General features: G+C 34.8%; 3 protein-coding genes across 4 annotated transcripts in view; all 3 read left to right on the forward strand.

The window, feature by feature from the left end:
* p3h2 (prolyl 3-hydroxylase 2) overlaps nt 1–7,542 on the forward strand; it is a 54,626-nt gene extending 47,084 nt beyond the window's left edge. For both annotated transcript variants that reach the window (XM_081385196.1, XM_081385197.1), the window contains exons 7-15: nt 50–90; nt 163–254; nt 601–728; nt 882–977; nt 1,352–1,502; nt 2,200–2,317; nt 2,764–2,839; nt 2,920–3,060; nt 6,399–7,542. In XM_081385196.1, coding sequence (XP_081241322.1) covers nt 50–90; nt 163–254; nt 601–728; nt 882–977; nt 1,352–1,502; nt 2,200–2,317; nt 2,764–2,839; nt 2,920–3,060; nt 6,399–6,488 — 933 coding nt within the window. In that variant the 3' untranslated portion in view covers nt 6,489–7,542. The remainder of the gene's footprint in view (nt 1–49; nt 91–162; nt 255–600; nt 729–881; nt 978–1,351; nt 1,503–2,199; nt 2,318–2,763; nt 2,840–2,919; nt 3,061–6,398) is intronic.
* A 318-nt stretch (nt 7,543–7,860) lies between these two features.
* LOC308702475 (uncharacterized protein) lies at nt 7,861–10,538 on the forward strand. Its single transcript, XM_081385333.1, has 3 exons — nt 7,861–8,041; nt 8,493–8,837; nt 9,543–10,538. Exons 1-3 carry the CDS (start codon nt 7,999–8,001, stop codon nt 9,998–10,000), a joined length of 846 nt encoding a protein of 281 aa, XP_081241459.1. The 5' UTR covers nt 7,861–7,998; the 3' UTR covers nt 10,001–10,538.
* Nucleotides 10,539–11,576: 1,038 nt separating this feature from the next.
* Nucleotides 11,577–16,771, forward strand: LOC308702232 (uncharacterized protein). The gene is made up of 5 exons (XM_081384897.1): nt 11,577–11,790; nt 12,885–13,229; nt 13,779–13,871; nt 14,862–14,996; nt 16,103–16,771. The coding sequence occupies exons 1-5, from the start codon at nt 11,748–11,750 to the stop codon at nt 16,261–16,263; spliced, it is 777 nt and encodes a 258-aa protein (XP_081241023.1). The 5' UTR covers nt 11,577–11,747; the 3' UTR covers nt 16,264–16,771.
* The last annotated feature ends 1,494 nt before the right edge of the window (nt 16,772–18,265 follow it).

Here is an 18,265-nt window from a genome sequence, read left to right on the forward strand (position 1 = left end):
CTTCATAATTAGAATGTGTTTAATGGATGCTTTTGATGTTTCTCTTCAGAGCTACTGGAGCAGTTCAGGCGGTAGAGAAGATGCTAACAGGTAGGCGTTCATCTTACTGATCTAATAAATCATAATGAGAATCATCCTTATGTCTTGAATATGTGTCTTTAGGATTCCTTCTGGTACCGACGGCTGGATGGACTATGTGCCGATATCAGCAAAGAGAAATGTCACAATGTCTTTGTTACAAGAGCTGCGGGAAGGTGATGTTTACAGATTTGAAATGATCTGGACCTTAAATATTGTAACAGGCGAGATAAAGCTGCACACCATATACATAACTTGGAAAAAAATCAGTTCATCCAAATATGAATATCATTTGCTTCATGAAGCTCTTTTCCACACATTGACAGTTTTAAGTGACAATATCATAGAGGCCTCAAAGCATCAAAAAAATTATAAAAAAGTTGATTGTTTTCAATGATCCACACAAATTTGATCAACATACTGGTTACAATATACTGGTTCAGCACTTTTCCGTTACTATTTCAAGATGTTTAACCCTTTTTATTGGTTATTAAAAGTTAACTTGTGTTCATCTGTGCATAGGAGGTCCATTGCTGTATGAGAATGTAAGACTTGTACAAAACTCCCACACCTTGAATGGAAGTCAAAGGGTGCTTCTTGATGATGTCATCAGTGAGGACCAGTGCTCCGAGCTTAAACATCTGGCACACGTGAGTGTATTTCCACTACTGGTGCTTGTTTGACCTAATAAGCATGTGCCATATATCACTGTACTTCTTTATAGTAGTATTTTATGTCATATGACTTACAGTTAAAGGCTGTAATTGTGGTTGGAAGTATTATCTGAATATTTCATTTGGCAGAGTGTCACTGCAGCTGGCGACGGTTACAAGGGGAAAATGTCTCCTCACACACCTAATGAGAAATTTGAAGGGGCGACAGTACTGAAAACATTGAAGGTAAGACCTCCCATAGTTTTTAACATTGACTGATATTTGTGTTTATAAATGGCGTGCCACATTTTAGCTTGATTGCTAGTGACGTATATAAAATGCTTCTCAAACAAGAATAAATGTAGGGCGGGACTTGATTTTGTTTATCAGGAATTGGTTGGATGGTTGTGGTTTGCTATTGGGCGATCTCATGTGAGTGACAGGTTGATAAATAATTTATAATAAATACTGGAATATTCCATAAAAAAAAAAAAAGAATTTTTTATTTTGATTTCATGTCGACTTTTATCATATTGTGTATGTTTTGATTGGACAGGCATGAATAATTAAAACAGTCCTGAGTGTAACAATAATTAATTATTCATTATTTAACTTTGCAGTACGGCTATGAGGGACGTGTTCTTTTAAAAAGTGCCCGCCTCTTTTATGATGTCAGCGAGAAGGCCAGGCGGATAATTGAGTCGTACTTCATGCTAAACTCCACTCTGCATTTCTCATACACACATCTGGTGTGTAGGACTGCCATATCTGGTACGGTTTCAGCTCTCAGTTTCTACCTCAGATTAAACCACATTTTGATCACTTGTGTAAGAGTATACTACACATTGCATCATGAATTATGTTTATATTCGTATACTGAAGTTTAGTATATGTACATATGTTAGTGTAGTGTACATATATATGTAATGTATTATATTATTTATGTGTAATACATTGTGTAATATTTATTTTAATTGATATTTATTTATATAAATTGATATACAATATTTTTTACATTTATATAGTATAGATTACTTGTAATATATCTTGTATGTATATATATATGTATAATATTTTATTTACAATTTGTATTTATTACTTTATTATGTGTCTATTTATACTTAGTATATGTTTATTATTATAATTATTATACATAGTATATAATATCTGATTAATTAATTCTGTTTAATCTAATTAATTACTCGATGTGGCAATTAATTAATCTAATTAATCGCAAATTAAATTTGGCTGAGAAATTACCCCCAAAAGATAATTTAAAGTTTAAAGTAGTATTTATCACACATAAAACTATTAGGCTTTAATATTGCAATTTTAGGCTTATATATATACAATTTAACATATATATATATATATATATAATATATATATATATATATATAATTTCAGTATACACACACACACAGTTGTTTTATTTATTTATTAATTTGTTATTTAAATATTTTACTAGGTCAGCAGGACTACAGAAACGACCTCAGTCATCCGATACATGCTGACAACTGTCTTCTGGACCCAGAAGCGAATGAGTGCTGGAAAGAGCCGCCCGCTTACACCTACCGAGACTACAGGTAAGAGGAAGTGTTAAAACTGCTTTAAACCCCTCGAAATTACATGTAGTTGTACTGCAAGCTGACTGTATTTAGTGGTAATTTAAAAAAGTTTTACATTAAGAAAGTTTCCATCTTATTTTTAACATAAGAATAAGCGCGGCCAACTGTAACTTGGTGTCTGGCTTCCGGTTTCATTCACTTCCAGAACAAAAACGGCCCGTTATGCTGCTTAATATTGAAAACTGGTATTTCTTATATTATTTTAATTTATGATTATAATCATCAACACTGATTTATCATGCAAATAGTTTTACAGTTTACTGCACTTTTTGTTATTATTCTAGTTATTTACCTAGCAGGTTATGAATTGTAAGTCTCGCACATTCACAGGAAATTGCTTACTTCTGCATTAAAATAAGATAAATAAAATAGTAATTATCTTTCCCCTTTTTTCCATCCTTCAGTGCCCTGCTGTATCTGAACGGTGATTTTGATGGCGGAGAATTCATCTTTACAGAAATGGATGCCAAAACTGTCACAGTAAGGAAAAATAACTGCATTTTGCTCCTCTGTCACCTCAGGTAGAGTTTAGTGTTTAAAAGCTGTGTTTCCTGTCGCAGGCGTCAGTGAAGCCCCGGTGCGGGCGGATGGTCGGGTTCTCATCCGGCGGTGAGAATCCACACGGTGTTCGGGCGGTCACTAGGGGGCAGAGATGTGCCGTGGCACTATGGTTCACTTTAGACCCCCTCTACAGGGAGCTGGTGAGAAACCTTGTTCGTTTGTGATAGACATTACATTTACTGTAAAATGTTGGTTTTGATAATGCTTACGATATGAACATGAACATGGTTGCATATTGTTGTTCAGGTCACCAAGTCTTTATGTAGTTGGAAATTTAGTGGAATTTTCCATTGTATCGGGCACAAGTCCCGAGCCACAGTTGCCCACCGATACAGAAGTGTTATAGCCACCTGTGAATGTTGTCAAACCACCAAACCACTTCCTGTTCTCACAATACAGAAACATGATGCCCCTTTGTGTTCATATAGACACGTTTCTAAGCCCTTTGGCCTGGAGTATTTCTTTACGCATCAGTGAACCCTGACCACTTTAATAGAATACATAACTGAATTGTACCTCATATTACTTAAACAGTATTATAGGGGTTATATTACAAGACATTTAAATTTTCCTGGATTTTTTAAAATAAAACTTACTTCTGTAAGAGACCATTTATAAAAATGGAGACATCTGATGTTTAAAACCTAAATATATATATATATATATATATATATATATATATATATATATATATATATATATATATATATATATATATATATATATATATATATATATATATATATATATTTGTTTGTTTGTTTGTTTGCCCATGTAGCTTGGTAATGTTAAACTATTAAGGTTGCTGTCCGCAGTGGAGGGGCTCAAGAAAGCGGCTTGTATTCCAGCAGACATTATTAAAGCTTGGACGAAATGGACGGGTGCTTGTCATTTTTTTCTCGTCGTCGAGAGTTGAATTTTTTTCAATTTTGGGTGAAACGCAACGCTGGTCACTGTCAATTTTTACATAGCCATCCAATCACAGTGGAGGGGCGGGACAAATGCCACACAGACCAACCATTGCATACTTGTACAATGATTGAACAACAATGGGGGAGAAGTAAATATTGCTAATATTGCACTTTTATATTCACTAATTGTTGATAAAACAAACTGCAAAATCAGATACTAGTGAAGGCCCTGATATAGGCTACTTCAAGAAAAATTGAAGAACGAACTGCTGTGACGTCATTTCAAACAAAATGACGTTTGGGAGTTCAAAACAGCGTGCCATGGCTCCGTCTGCTAAACACCTTTGTACTACCATTGGTCCATGGCGACACTGTTTTTCATGTTTAATACGGTAAAGCTGCTTGATTTTAAGCTATCTATTAAGTGATATAAACGTGATGTGACTTTACTAGGGCACCGTAGAGCCCTTGCAAATATATCCACATCGCTATGATCAGATGCTTTTCTTATGCTTTATTAAAATGTTTACTGTTTTCTTCATTTTGTTATGCGTTTATTGTGTTGATGAGAGGAAAACGATCCGCACATATTTATCTAAACGTCGCTCTCAGCAGTGTGGGAGATGAACTTTGTTTTCCTCCTAAACTAAGAATGAAAAAGAACTTTGCTGTGAATATATCGGGGCCTTAAAACGTTACTTCTGGATATATTCTGTATCATAAAAACCAAATAATTTCAACTGGAAAAACGCTGCTGACGTATTTTCGGTAGAATCTCAGCCAGCGTCTTTACTTCCGCATAGCGCGTTCTATAGCGAAGTATACTAGCAGCAAAACTTTCATAAAATTAATTTTCGCAGAAACGGAGACAACGATTTTAGAAACCGATTCGCTAGTCGGATTTTGCATGATATGAGAGAATAGGCCTACTCACAATCAAAGTTGTCGATGTAGCTCGATATATAGAATTTAAAGCCCCTCTCTTTCTTACTCTTAGGTGTGACAGCTAACTGCCTCACAATATTAACATCATTCACGTTAACCGCTGGAAGTTCTTGTAAACAGCGAGTGTAATTGGCCATTATCTCCACCGAATGCAAAAACCAGCACCGTATGTAACTGGGCGGGCTGAGACAAAACGCGGAAGCGATCGTGCATAGAGCCTATTGCAAATATACTCGAGCCAAACCTGATAAGGAAGTCCAGAAGATTCCACAGCGTTCTTGGACATGTAATTTATGTAGTTGTCATTAGTGATGGCAAAATGAGGCTTCCTGAACCACTGAGACCTCGCAGCCCATTGCTTCACCCAAAGGCTCATTACTCGAAGCTTCATTCAGCATTGCTCACTAGTGACACCTAGCTACTGTGCAAAGAAATAGCAGACAAATTCATTCATGAACTGTTACTAGACGATTCCTCTTCTTGGACAAAACCTCTCCAGCCACAGAGGATGCAGGGGAACATAAAAATGCCAGTGCCAGCTGGTATAAATGAGGACACTGATGCTTCTGTTGAGCCCAGACATGGAGGATTTCCTCTTTCTTGCTGGTCCATTACCAGGAAAAAGGAAGAGGTCACAAAAAGCAAACAAATCAAAAAGGGCAATCCAAATCAAAAAGCAGTCCAGTCCAGATCCAAAAATCCAAAGCAATCCAAATAATCCTATCTAATTAATAACAAGACTATAATATAGCAATTATAATGAATGAATGAATGAATGAATGAATGAATGAACAATATACTATAACCATTCTAACCTGATATAATGTAATAATATACAAGCCCTAACACATATATGACACAATAACGACAATGACAATGATAGTTATCTCACTCTCTGACTCTCTGACACTACTACAACTGCTTCTACTACCGCTGACAACACCCACTAGGTGGCGCGAGTTTCGAACCCCCTGCATCCGGAAGCGACACTCGGACCGAACCGATGACGTATCCACACAAACCGAGGCCTCGTTTGTCATTAGTCACGTGATTTTCACGTTAACAACACAATCCTCGAGCGCCAATCGCTCGACACAAGCTCCGACGCCTCTGTTCAAATGTCACATCACTAGTTGTCATTTATAGGCTGGGATTATGCTGATTGTGAATGAGCATCACCCTTTTTACGAATGATTAGAATTCATTTTTACAAAGAATTTTTACAAAGAATTCACGTTTACAAAGTGTTTTTGAATCCGGAGCAGAGTTTTCGGGAAGGTCCATTTTACGCACAAATGACTCTGAATTTACTTGAGGTGTCCCACAAGGCTCTGTTTTTGGTCCTCTTCTATTTAATATTTATGTACTGTATAAATGTATGTTTGTTGGTATCTTGTTGCTATGTCTTTACATTATTATTTCTCTGACCTTGAGCTTGGGAAAGGCACTTTATAAATAAATAAAAAAGTAGAATAATTTAGTTTTATATCATATAAATTGCTTTTAATAATGTTTAATTTAAAGGTTCAGAGTAAATTATGACACAAAACCTTTTCCAACATTAAAAAGCTAAAGAAATGTATGATATGCTAAAATATGATCCGTTTTAAATCAAATTGCAGGAGAGGCTTCAAGCAGATGAGGTGGTTCAAAGCCTGGATAATCAGCACATGGATCACGGCCTGCACATAAACCCAAAAGACGAGTTATAGTCCATCAGCCAATGGAAGAGAAAGCACAGGGGTCATGTCAATACCTATTTATTTAATGATCAGAATGATTTTATTTTTTTACTGTGATATTTTGTTTTATTTTGTTTGTGAGAATGTTATTATTAATATAATTTTTATTATTATTATATGTGTGTGCATATAAAACCTCAGTTCACGTTTGCATATTTAATAACTTTCTAGTTAACATGAATTCAAAAACGACTCATTGCAGGTTATTCCATTTTATTTCCATTCTGGTATTGAACACACTTTTCATGATCCAATGTTTTTCTTAGTTTTTTCTTCTTTCTTTCTTTCTGAAATGCATCATTATATTACAGAAGTAAAATGAGTTATGAATACCTTTTTATGTTGACTTTAAAAGATACAGGGAACATTTCATTTATATTCATTCATTTTATTAAAAGAAATGCATCATTCATCCCACCAAAGAATGAATTGACACTGTACAACAGCATACGTACATTAATAGCTGCTTTAGATTCATTTTATATTCAAGATCATTTAACTAGACATAATCCAAGTTACCTAACGTAACAGACTATGAAAAATAAGGATTTGCACAGTTATTTACTTACTGTACACTCTTCTGTGATATTAACATACAGTAGCTGTCAGTTTTTTAATAGTGCACTGTGATTTTTCACATTGTGACACCACAATGTTATTTATACTGTTTACAAATGAACTGACTCAAGCTATGATTTAGTTAGATCATAGATGGCTGTGATAGCAAGCGTCAGCATTTTATATTAGGAACCTTTTTAATAAAAGATGCTATTTGTTCCTGTTTCAAGGAATTTGAACTTAAACGTGGCATATTAATTGTCCTTTCCTTTCAAATTCATTGACTCGTGTCACTCATCTCTCTGTGGATAGTTGAAATGTGCTTTGAACTCTTGTCAAATTTGAACAAGGATGATGGTCACTTTTTCTCACTGATATTTAATTACATGAGTATTTAAGTCTGCTTGTATGTAGTGCACAATGATGTTTGCAATATGTATTTTAAATTAAAGACTGAAGTATACTTATTTGTGTCCTTGACTTGCATGCACTTAGTACAAATACATAGGTACTTAGTACAATGCCACCATTGCATTTTCTGTTTCAGTTTGACGTTCGATTTGCTTTTTAATCCCAATATTTATCTGTTATGTTCTATAATGCATTTGAACTAGAATTATTTGCATAAACAATTTCTTAAATACTATGGCATTTTTAGTAGACCTCTTCTACAGGAAGTCGGCATCAGAAGCTTTTAAAATTACACTTACTCATGTTATGTGCACGACCACACAGGAACCCATATCTTTGTCAGACTTTAAGAGCTTGACCACCATGAGAAACTGAGAAAGCTTCAGGTCTTCTCATTTAAAGTGCTGTTTTTTGTTTGGTGCAGTTTGATAAAGTTGAGTTTTTCTTGTTTGACTTTTGTTTAGTCTCAGGGCGAATTATTATTGTGAACCCATTTGTTCCCAGCGTAAACATGGATCGGTTTTGCAGTACAATCTTTCTTCGTTTAGTTATAGGTAAGTGAGATTTGTGCTATTTTAAAAGCGTTTTTGTTGAGAAAATTGTTTGACAATCTATTGCAGAAAGTGAAATATTTTGGGAAATATGACAAATGTGCCATAACAGGCACTTATATTACATGTGCAAACACAACATTTCTTCCAAATTTCAAACACATTTAGACTATTTATTTCCATAAAATGACCAAAAAGATGTTATGTTTTCACTGTGACAACTTACCCCAGTGGATTAGCTTATATAGTGGAGTTGTGCATTTAAGTCGTCTTTAGATGTTTTTTTATTCAAAGTTATAATCCGACTAGTGCAAACTAATTTTAAAAACAAGAAACCATCATGTTCACAACGATCAAGATCAACAATATTCCGATCATATATCTTTATTATTATTATTGTTTGTACTATATTGTTTTTTGTTTGTAAATTATTGTTTTTCCCTAACTACAACAGGAGTTTTGATCAGTTATACTCTTCAAGAGGAACGACTGAATGTCCATTTGGAACCAAAGTGCATTCAAGTCTGTGAAGGAGAATCAGTCACAATCAACTGCACTTTTCAGCCCGGTGGAAAATATAAAGTGAAATTGTACTATAGCCCGACACCTGATTTAGGCTGTAACTCTCCAACAGTCAGAAAAAGTGAAAAGTGGCATATTAATAATGGAAATAATAACACTTCAACATTCAACATTAGTTCCATCAAGACCAATGACAGCGGATGGTACTTCTGCAAGGTTACAAGAGATATTCCTTTTCTCGTAGAAAACTGCAGTGATGGAATACACGTTCTGGTCGGTAAGTAGAAGGTTTCATCATGTTATAATGTAAAATTAAGATATTCTCCAGGTTCTGCACTTTTTTTTAATGTGAACTCCTTTGCACAGATGGTCAGATTTCGTCCATTGAAGCACAAGATGCTCTTTGGATGATTTTCAATCACGATGGAGAACATGATGATCAGGTTTACATAAACATAATGAGTTCATGCAGCTCGAGTGCTGCTGTCATTAAAGACTTTAAACTCAAACCAAAGACGTAATATAAAAAATCGTGCAAATTGTTCTGCTGATAATATAATTTTTCATTAAAAATGCATAAATATTCAACTGAAATAGGCCTACAAATGAATAAAATTGCAAAATAGACACATTTTCAGCTGTGGTCTGTTGCATCACACCTCACTGATTAGAGCTTGATCTCTGTACAGTATATAAACTGTAATGTGAAAACTTTTTTGTACAAACTATTTATTATGTTGCATTATGGCTTTGATCAGATCAGATGTTTGGGGGAAAAGACAATGTGAACCAATATAATGACCAAATTTCCAATTTGACAACAATTGTAATTGATAGTATTCTATCACTTTCCCTATAGCCATTAGCACTTATCAAGATATTTTAACCGCCTGAATTCATAATACTTCATTGAAATGAATGTAATGATATTTACAGTTTCACAGTTTTAACAACTTTCACTGTTGTTGTCTTTTCTCTATAGATGGCAACAGCAGCCCTGAATATCCGAATCAGACGGACAATCAGACGGTCAATCAAACGCAAACCCACAAAAAATTCACAAATTTCTTTTGTAATACTCTTCAAGAGGAACGACTGAATGTCCATTTGGAACCAAAGTACATTCAAGCCTGTGAAGGAGAATCAGTCACAATCAACTGCACTTATCAGCCCGGTGGAGAGTATAGAGTGAAATTGTACTATAGCCCGACACCTGATTTAGGCTGTAACTCTCCAACAGTCAGAACAAGTGAAAAGAGGCGTATTAATGCAGAAAACAATACAACTTGGTCAACATTCAACATTAGTTCCATCAAGACCGATGACAGCGGATGGTACTTCTGCAAGGTTACGAGAGATATTCCTTTTCTCAAAGAAAAATCCAGTGGTGGAATACAAGTTGTAGTAAACAGCACTTGTAGGATCATGGCCTGCATATAAACCCAAAAGACAAGGTGGAATGAGAAAGCAGAGAGTTCATGTCAATACCAAATCAATTAATGTGCCCCGTTATGTAATAATATAACTGTTTGTGAATGCAAAATGTCTGCAAAGCTTGAAAGATCAATTGCATGATAAATGGAGTTATTATCTCCCAAAAGAACCGATTCTGAACTGCCTGAAACGAGTTGTCAGGTTTGTAACAAATTTGCATAATGCCATCCCATGGTCCTCATTGAAGATCTAGAGCTGAAATTCAGATGTGGTAATGGCCATTTAGTTTCCAACACACACTGTAAGCGGTCGACCAATCACAACAGACTGAGCCATCTGACCAATCAGAGCAGAGCAGGCTCCTTTATCAAACAATATGTGAGAAAAGAGGTGATGCTACAATGTATATTATGAAGAAATGAAAGTGTTTTTTGACCATGTTAATCTATTGAAGGAAAACTATATTTGAGTCTGCTTATACAGTAGGCTATGTAATGCGTAATGATGTATGCAATAAGTTTTTTTAAATTAAAGATGGAGATATACTTGTCTGTCCTTGCATTCTTTGTAATAGATAATGCAGTACAAACATGAAAAATGTTTCTGTTTCAGTTTGACTTTAAACAATGGTTTAGTCTTGCTTTTAGAATTAGTCTAATATTGAAACCACATTCAAACCGAGTCACAGTTCTCAGCAAGTTGTGTGCTACTTAATGTATGAGATGCCAAAACTAAACCATTAAACGTACAGGATCCCAAAAACTATTTGGCAACTTGAGTCACACTTAAAAAACGTCTAAATGGCTTGTATTCGACATATTGAATCATAAATATTAGACAAAATATCAATTAGTGCAATTTATTAGAACTTAATATAGGATAAACACATTCCAAGTTAAAAATTTACCAAAAATATTTTTCCACAAAATATTTGACCAAAAAGAACTTCAAATATTCACAAAAAATGTCAGTTGATTAAAAGTCATTGAAAAAACGGCTCATACATTTTTTGAGAAAAGCTCATGCAGATGCTAAATCTCTATCTAAACCAGTTAAATGCTCAAAACTGTGACTTGAAGATCCAAATATGTGTAAAAAACGCATTTTGAGGCCATTAACTTTTAAGCGATGCCGTTTCTGCGTGTGAACAGAAGTGTCTCTGGTGTGTTCCTGGGACGCCTGATGTCAGTCGTGTTTTTTTTTTTTTTTTGTGGTGCTGTTTCTCATTTCGAGTTCACGTGGCTGACCTGCTTTCATGCTTCTATACTCTTACGTGTTACATCAAAGTAACTCACATTTTTCACCCACCTTTAGACCGGTAAGTGTAGGCCTACTATTTAAATGCTTTTGAAACCCATTCTTTTTCCAGTTGCAGATCTGATATGCATTGTATTTGAAGTATGATTATTTGCAAAATCCATTTGTAATAAACATTGTTGATTTGAATAATGCCAAGTAGACTTGAGCTTCTACAGGAAGACATCACAATGCTTTTCATAAGCTATCGATATAGACAGCCATTCATACATGACCACACAGGAACCCTTCTGCATAGTTCTGCCAGACTTCAAGAGCTTTAACCACTAGTGAACGAGGAAGCTTCATGCATTCGCATTTAAAGACTCCACGTGCAGTGTTTGTAGAAGTTGGATCATTTCATTAGTCTTTTTTTTTCTACCTCTGTATAGAATACTTTTGCATTTACTCTGAGGTGGGTTTATTATTCAAGGCCCACTCTGTGCCCAATATAGGCATGGATCGACTATGCGCTAGAATCGCTCTTCTTTTAGTCACTGGTAAGTGGAATTTCTGCTATTTTAAAAGCCTACACTCTAAAACATGCAGGGTTATTTTAACCCACATTTGGGTCAAATATAGACAAACCCAACCGTTGGGTTAAAAATGTCATTTAAAAATGTAACCTAATGGCTGGGTTTGTCCATATTCGACCCAAATTTGGGTTGAAACAACCCAGCATTTTTTAGAGTGTACTTTGATTTGATCTACCTCATAGAATTGGTCAAATATTATGGGAAGTATAGGTTTTGACACTTCATAACCAACATATGACCACGGCTATAGTTGTCACAAAAGCTTAATCTCAGCAACTATACGATTTCGTGTCAAAGTCTGATTTAGTTTGAAGAATCTAGTTCAAAAACCTCACCATTTGCATAATTTTGTCAATTCTGGCCTTCAAACCAAAATTCTGTCCTGTGTTTTATGTCATTTATGCAGTTTATTATTTACAATATTTGTTGGCAATGGTTTAATGTCTTTTACATTTTGCCGTTTCATGAATAATTTTGTGCTTTTATTGTTTAAATTTGGCAGAAAAGCTGTTAAATAGCTTATAACATGGAATTTAATGGTAGATTCCCATTGTGGTAACATGCCGCACTATGGAACAAAAAATGCATCTTATTTCCTGGACAATAAATAGCTTTTTAATTGCTTTTTTTTGTTGGCAAGACTTACTTAAGATCATATTTGACTAAGAAACTGACTTTCAAAAATAATCCTATCCCCTTTAATAATCACTGTTGTAAAAAGGACACTTAGCTCTGGTCTACTTTTTAGTATCTTCTGCTAAAATTGTGTTGATTAATTTGAATAATTTTAAATAATGTGTGTAAGTATGGGCAAACTACAGTACGTGTAAAAAATGCACTGGTTGATTGACCCAAAGTAGGTTAGCTGAGGTGTATAGAGTAATTAAAGCCATATCGTTATTAGATATTTTGCATTTAAAGGTGAGGCAACTATTATCAACCAATATTAAAAAACTAAAAAATTCATTTTCACAAAGTCATTGTTCCAATCATACTGTTTGTACTTAGCGGCAGACAATAAGTTCTTTGGTTTTCTTTTCTTTCCCTATCTACAACAGGAGTTTTGATCAGTTATACTCTTCAAGAGGAACGACTGAATGTCCATTTGGAACCAAAGTACATTCAAGTCTGTGAAGGAGAATCAGTCACAATCAACTGCACTTTTCAGCCCGGTGGAAAATATAAAGTGAAATTGTACTATAGCCCGACACCTGATTTAGGCTGTAACTCTCCAACAGTCAGAAAAAGTGAAAAGTGGCATATTAATAATGGAAATAATAACACTTCAACATTCAACATTAGTTCCATCAAGACCAATGACAGCGGATGGTACTTCTGCAAGGTTACGAGAGATATTCCTTTTCTCGTAGAAAACTGCAGTGATGGAATACACGTTCTGGTCGGTAAGTAGAAGGTTTCATCATGTTATAAAGTAAAATCAAGATATTTTTTAGGTTCTGTATTATTTCAGGTCACTTATCAAATATGTAATTTTTTGAACTAGATCATGTGAACAACATGGTCAGATTTCATCCATTGAAGCGCAAGATGCTCTTTGGATGATTGTCAATCACGCTGGAGAATATTATGATCAGGTTTTGCATAAATGTAATAAGTTCATGCAGCTCGAGTGCTGCTGTCATTAAAGCAGAAGAGGACAAACCAAAGAATTCATGTACATTTTTCACTTCAACTTTTCACTCAATTTTTTTGTGGGCAAATAAAGACAGTGTATACCAATATCTCAATCGCCAAATATCCAATTTGACAACAACTATCACTTTCCTTTGCCGTAAGCTTCGCCAAGACATTTTAACCACCAGGGGTGAGTCTAGGATCTCAATATTAGGGGGGCTCAGTCCCCAATGTCCTCTGCTTCTGATGCTGGCGCTGAATGTAACAAGAGATTCACAGTTTTAACAGCTTTCAGTGTTGTTGTCTTTTCTCTATAGATGCCAACACCAGCAAGGAATATCCGAATCAGATGGACAATCAAACACAAAATCCCACTACAGAAGATAGGCCAACAAATTGCACGACGAATGGTGAAGAATCTTTAATATTTTGCTTTTTACACTTTTAAATTCTCTGGATTTAACACTTTGCATTTTAAATTAAGAAACGTAAACTATTTACATGTACATTTTGGTCAACTGCATGAACTCCTCAAGTCACGAAGTAATGGATTTATTGAATATTAACTCCTAATTCTACTTTTACTACAATTCTTAAATATCAGTAAACTTGTTCTCAAATGCAAGTAGGAAATAAAGTGTACTATTCCTACAGAATTGATTACAGGCATTCAACTGACATTGGACAGTGGGGTTCAAAAGTCTGAGACCACTAGAGAAAATGCTTCAGTTTTGGTTGCTTCTAATCTAATACAACTGAATCTGAAATATTTCTTAATTTTTTGTCATACAATTTTTTTTTTACATTAAATTTCTTTAAATGCTAAACCTTATGTACATATTTAAATTACGTTTTGAATCTAAGATTTTCAATGTGCTTTTAGCCTTTTAGATCCCACTTGCACATACTGTATGATATTACATTTTTTGAGTTTTGTAATTGAAATCATGGCGAAAAAATACCTGCAAAGCAACTAATAATTTGTAAAGCAGGTGCGTAAAGAGATTCTCAGGGAAACTTGTTTGCAGTTGGGGGAAAAACAATCATTTTTGATTCAATACAACTCAATCAGATTCATGAATGCATTCTTTATGAAAATGCATCTTAATACACTGTAAAAAGTGATCAATCGACTTAACTTAAGAAAAGTGAGGAAAACCGTTGCCTTAAAATGATTAAGTAAATAAACTTCATGTGCAATTGAAAAGAGGTTCCGTGGAATTGTCAAGTTCACATAACTGAAATTTTTCAAGTTTATTTACTTTTACGGTTTTCCTCACTGTTTTTAAGTTAAGTCAACTGATCACTTTTTACAGTGTACTGTAACCATAGGAAGAGCCACACATCTGAAAGAATGACCTAATAATATGCAATTTTTTGTTTCTTCTTGTCTTTTACAGCTACAACAACCCTGTCATCGTTGCCAGATCCCCCCACCCATATTCCTTGGTGGATATGGCTAGCGCTGGCAGTTGGATGCGTAGTACTAGTTGTGTCGATTGTTGTCATATACTTCCTCACTCGCAAAACTACAGGTACATCTACAATGACTCAATGTTGCATTTAAATAAAATCTTTGACTTGCCAGATATTGTTTAATCTTAAACAAATTTATTTTAAAAATATAATGTTAACTGAACTTCGACCAAAGCTAAAGTTAAGATGCTTAAGTTTAACGGTGTCATCCATTGTCCGTCCCACATGGTGCGTATCGTTCAGTATGTAAGCATCATAATGCAATATGACAAAACATCACTATGATAACGAAATTAGAAAATTTGATATAACTTTACTTTTATACTCTCATGCCAAAAAACCTGGTAGTTGTGCAGAATAATTGTTTAAAAATACAGTAAAAATATAAACGTATTCTCAGAACAACCTGTACATTTTACATTTTAAAACTGTAATTTACAACAGCAAAAACAACAACAACAACAACAACAACAACAACAACAACAAAAAAAACATTTTAAAACATAAAGAAGAAAAAAACATTATTATTGAAATTAATAACCATTAAATGTGAAGTTTCACAAAGGGAATTCTGGAAATGTCAGGTTACGGCTTTTTACTGTAAATTATAAGATGACTCTTTTTTTTTTTTTTTACTTCCAAAAACGGTACCTTTAACAGTATTGTACAGTAAAATTATATGAAATGTAAGGTTAGATCTATTACAGTTTTCCCCATGTTTAGTAATGGAACAATTTTTTTTACAGTGCATACTACTTAAGCTTTGTGGTTATGAATGGTTACAGCCTGTAACAATAATTTTTTTGCAATAAACTGAGGCACGAATCTAGATTACTTCTTGTTGTACTTAAAATCATGCCATGACTCTTAAACGTCACACCGATCGATTGAGAAACTGAACCCTACTGAGAAACAACAACACATCTTCAGGAGTCTTTGTTCAAGGTCAGACGTTTCCCTGGTTGCAAACTGAGCGCTGAATGAGTGTGGGTGGCATGTGGTTAGTTAGTTAGCTCCAGTGTATGACGATTAAGCTGCCTCTCATCATCTGTGGTTAACTCGAGCAGCAGAAGCATGCACAGCAAAACTTTCCTCCAGACCCTCAGCGTGGCCTGTGCTTTGCACCGTTAACCATTTGATGTAACTCTACGTTATTTGTTTCTAGAGATCATATATGAGAACACCAAACCAGTGGAATCGAGCTGCTGGAGGCGAAATCGGAATCAGATGGAGATCTCCAACTTGGCTACATCCAAAAAAACTGAAACCATTAAACCGCTGAGGAAGTATGACACTCTTTCAAGCAACAGAAACCGCAGGTCATAAGTATGAGAATTGTCCTCTGAAAACTATGGAAACCCATTTCCACCACATAAGAAGAAAAAACATCACGCTATGGTAAATCTTGTGTATGGCATTAAAAGACAATTCTCACATTAAAAGTCGACATTAAGTTGAAATGTCATAATTTCGAGTTAGTATGTCATAATTTAAACTTTTATGTTATCATTTTGACTTGTTATGTCATAATTTCTACTTTTCATCTGATAGATTATGTATAGCAGAAATGGGCTTTCATAAAAAACATTCAATGTTTTAAATACTGTAAGCACACATTTAATAATGTAATGTAGCATTTCTCAATAGATGGGAAGTTGTAAATATAATACAGATTTTCTTTTATGTTTCTTGGTTGAATGACTCATGAATGTCTTTGTAAACTTTAAAGAATTCATGAGAAAACCTCATTTTTGTTGAATGACTTTAGGTTGTATCATAGTGAAACATTCCGTGGACTGTGGTTACGAATAAATGTGAAAAACAGAAAATCATTCACACATTTTTTCCACTCTGAATTGCTCATTATTGGCTATTTTGACAGCACAACATCAGTCTATGTGACCCTGGATCACAAAACCAGTCTAAAGTCGCACGGGTATATTTGTGGCAATAGCCAACAATACATTGTAGCCTATGGGTCAAAATTATCGATTTTTCTTTTATGCCAAAAATCATTAGGATATTAAGTAAAGATAATGTTCCATTAAGATATTTTGTAAATGTCATACCGTAAATATATAAAACATTTATTTTCGTGAGTGGATGCAAGCATATTGACGACTTTAAAGGCGATTTTCTCAATGTTCCGATTTTTTTTTGCACCCTCAGATTCCAGATTTTCAAATATCTCGGCCAGATATTGTACTATCCTAACAAACCATACATCAATAAAACATTTATTCAGCTTTCAGATATAGCCTATAAATCTAATTTTCAAAAAATTGACCCTTGTGACTGGTTTTGTGATTTCAGAGCTCAAAGGATCGGTTGACTGTGATTAGATAACAAACCAAATACTGTGACGGGCAAAAGAGGGAAGAATATGAGGAATCGAGCTGTTTCATACTCATAAATCATTCATTCTTATGAAGTCATAAAAGGAACTAAGAACTTTCTTTAAACGTCCGTTGTTGCCACATAACCTGTTCTAACAGAAGCAACACGAAATAAAATACCAACCAGTCACTGCAAACTAGCCGTAATGAGGGCGACAAAGTTACCTCAGATATAGCCAATGAATTAAATTAAATGAAATAAGAGCGTTCAAACTGTGAACTGGTGTATTTCATGACTGTTAGAATAAAATTAGACATCAGGATGAAATCAAATGATCAAACTTGATTTTTGCGCGAGATGGTTGTACTGCATTCCAGTCCAAAATCGTCATGCCCTTCACTCGCTAGCTTCCCTACGTCTCGTTCACTCGTTGCACAAGTGCCCACTACTGGCGGAAACTGGAACGTCCTAAGCCCTTGATCACTTGGAATCTATGGAGCTGATTTATTATTTACATTTTTATAAATGTGTTTGGGTTGTTTAAAAAAAAAAAAAAATAAATAAAAAAAAAAAAAAAAAAAATATATATATATATATATATATATATATATATATATATATATAATTAATATATCACAGAGTTGTTTGTTGTGGTGGTGATTAGACGAGATCTGTGGTGATGTCACAATCATACTGCATTGTGGGACATATGGGTGCCTGAAGTGTACATATGAAGTAGACTCGCTCCCTCAGTCAAAATCAAGGGAACGAGGATCTGTCCATATAAACTTCCCTCGTCCACTTCACGAAGTGGAACACACTTCAAAATGGCGGCAGGGATTCCCCCGAGGAGAAGTGATTAGGGAAGTTCGCAAGTGCGTGTCTACAAGTGGACTGGAACGCAGCCTTAGTGCACTTGCAGGGAGAGCTCCGCCCACACAATCTTCTGATTGGCTGTAATTAATGATTGATTATGTCGTGTTTCGAAGCC

Source organism: Scardinius erythrophthalmus, assembly GCF_964197995.2.
Source record: "Scardinius erythrophthalmus genome assembly, chromosome: 14".
Classification (NCBI taxonomy): domain Eukaryota; kingdom Metazoa; phylum Chordata; class Actinopteri; order Cypriniformes; family Leuciscidae; genus Scardinius; species Scardinius erythrophthalmus.

Bases quoted from the DNA above. Each gene is read 5' to 3' on its own strand.
- LOC308702475 (XM_081385333.1), top strand. From the start codon at position 7,999: ATGGATCGGTTTTGCAGTACAATCTTTCTTCGTTTAGTTATAG. The intron at 8,042-8,492 runs GTAAGTGAGATT...TAACTACAACAG, and splicing joins CTTTCTTCGTTTAGTTATAG to GAGTTTTGATCAGTTATACT. The intron at 8,838-9,542 runs GTAAGTAGAAGG...TTTTCTCTATAG, and splicing joins TGGAATACACGTTCTGGTCG to ATGGCAACAGCAGCCCTGAA.
- LOC308702232 (XM_081384897.1), top strand. From the start codon at position 11,748: ATGGATCGACTATGCGCTAGAATCGCTCTTCTTTTAGTCACTG. The intron at 13,872-14,861 runs GTGAAGAATCTT...TGTCTTTTACAG, and splicing joins AACAAATTGCACGACGAATG to CTACAACAACCCTGTCATCG. The intron at 14,997-16,102 runs GTACATCTACAA...ATTTGTTTCTAG, and splicing joins CCTCACTCGCAAAACTACAG to AGATCATATATGAGAACACC.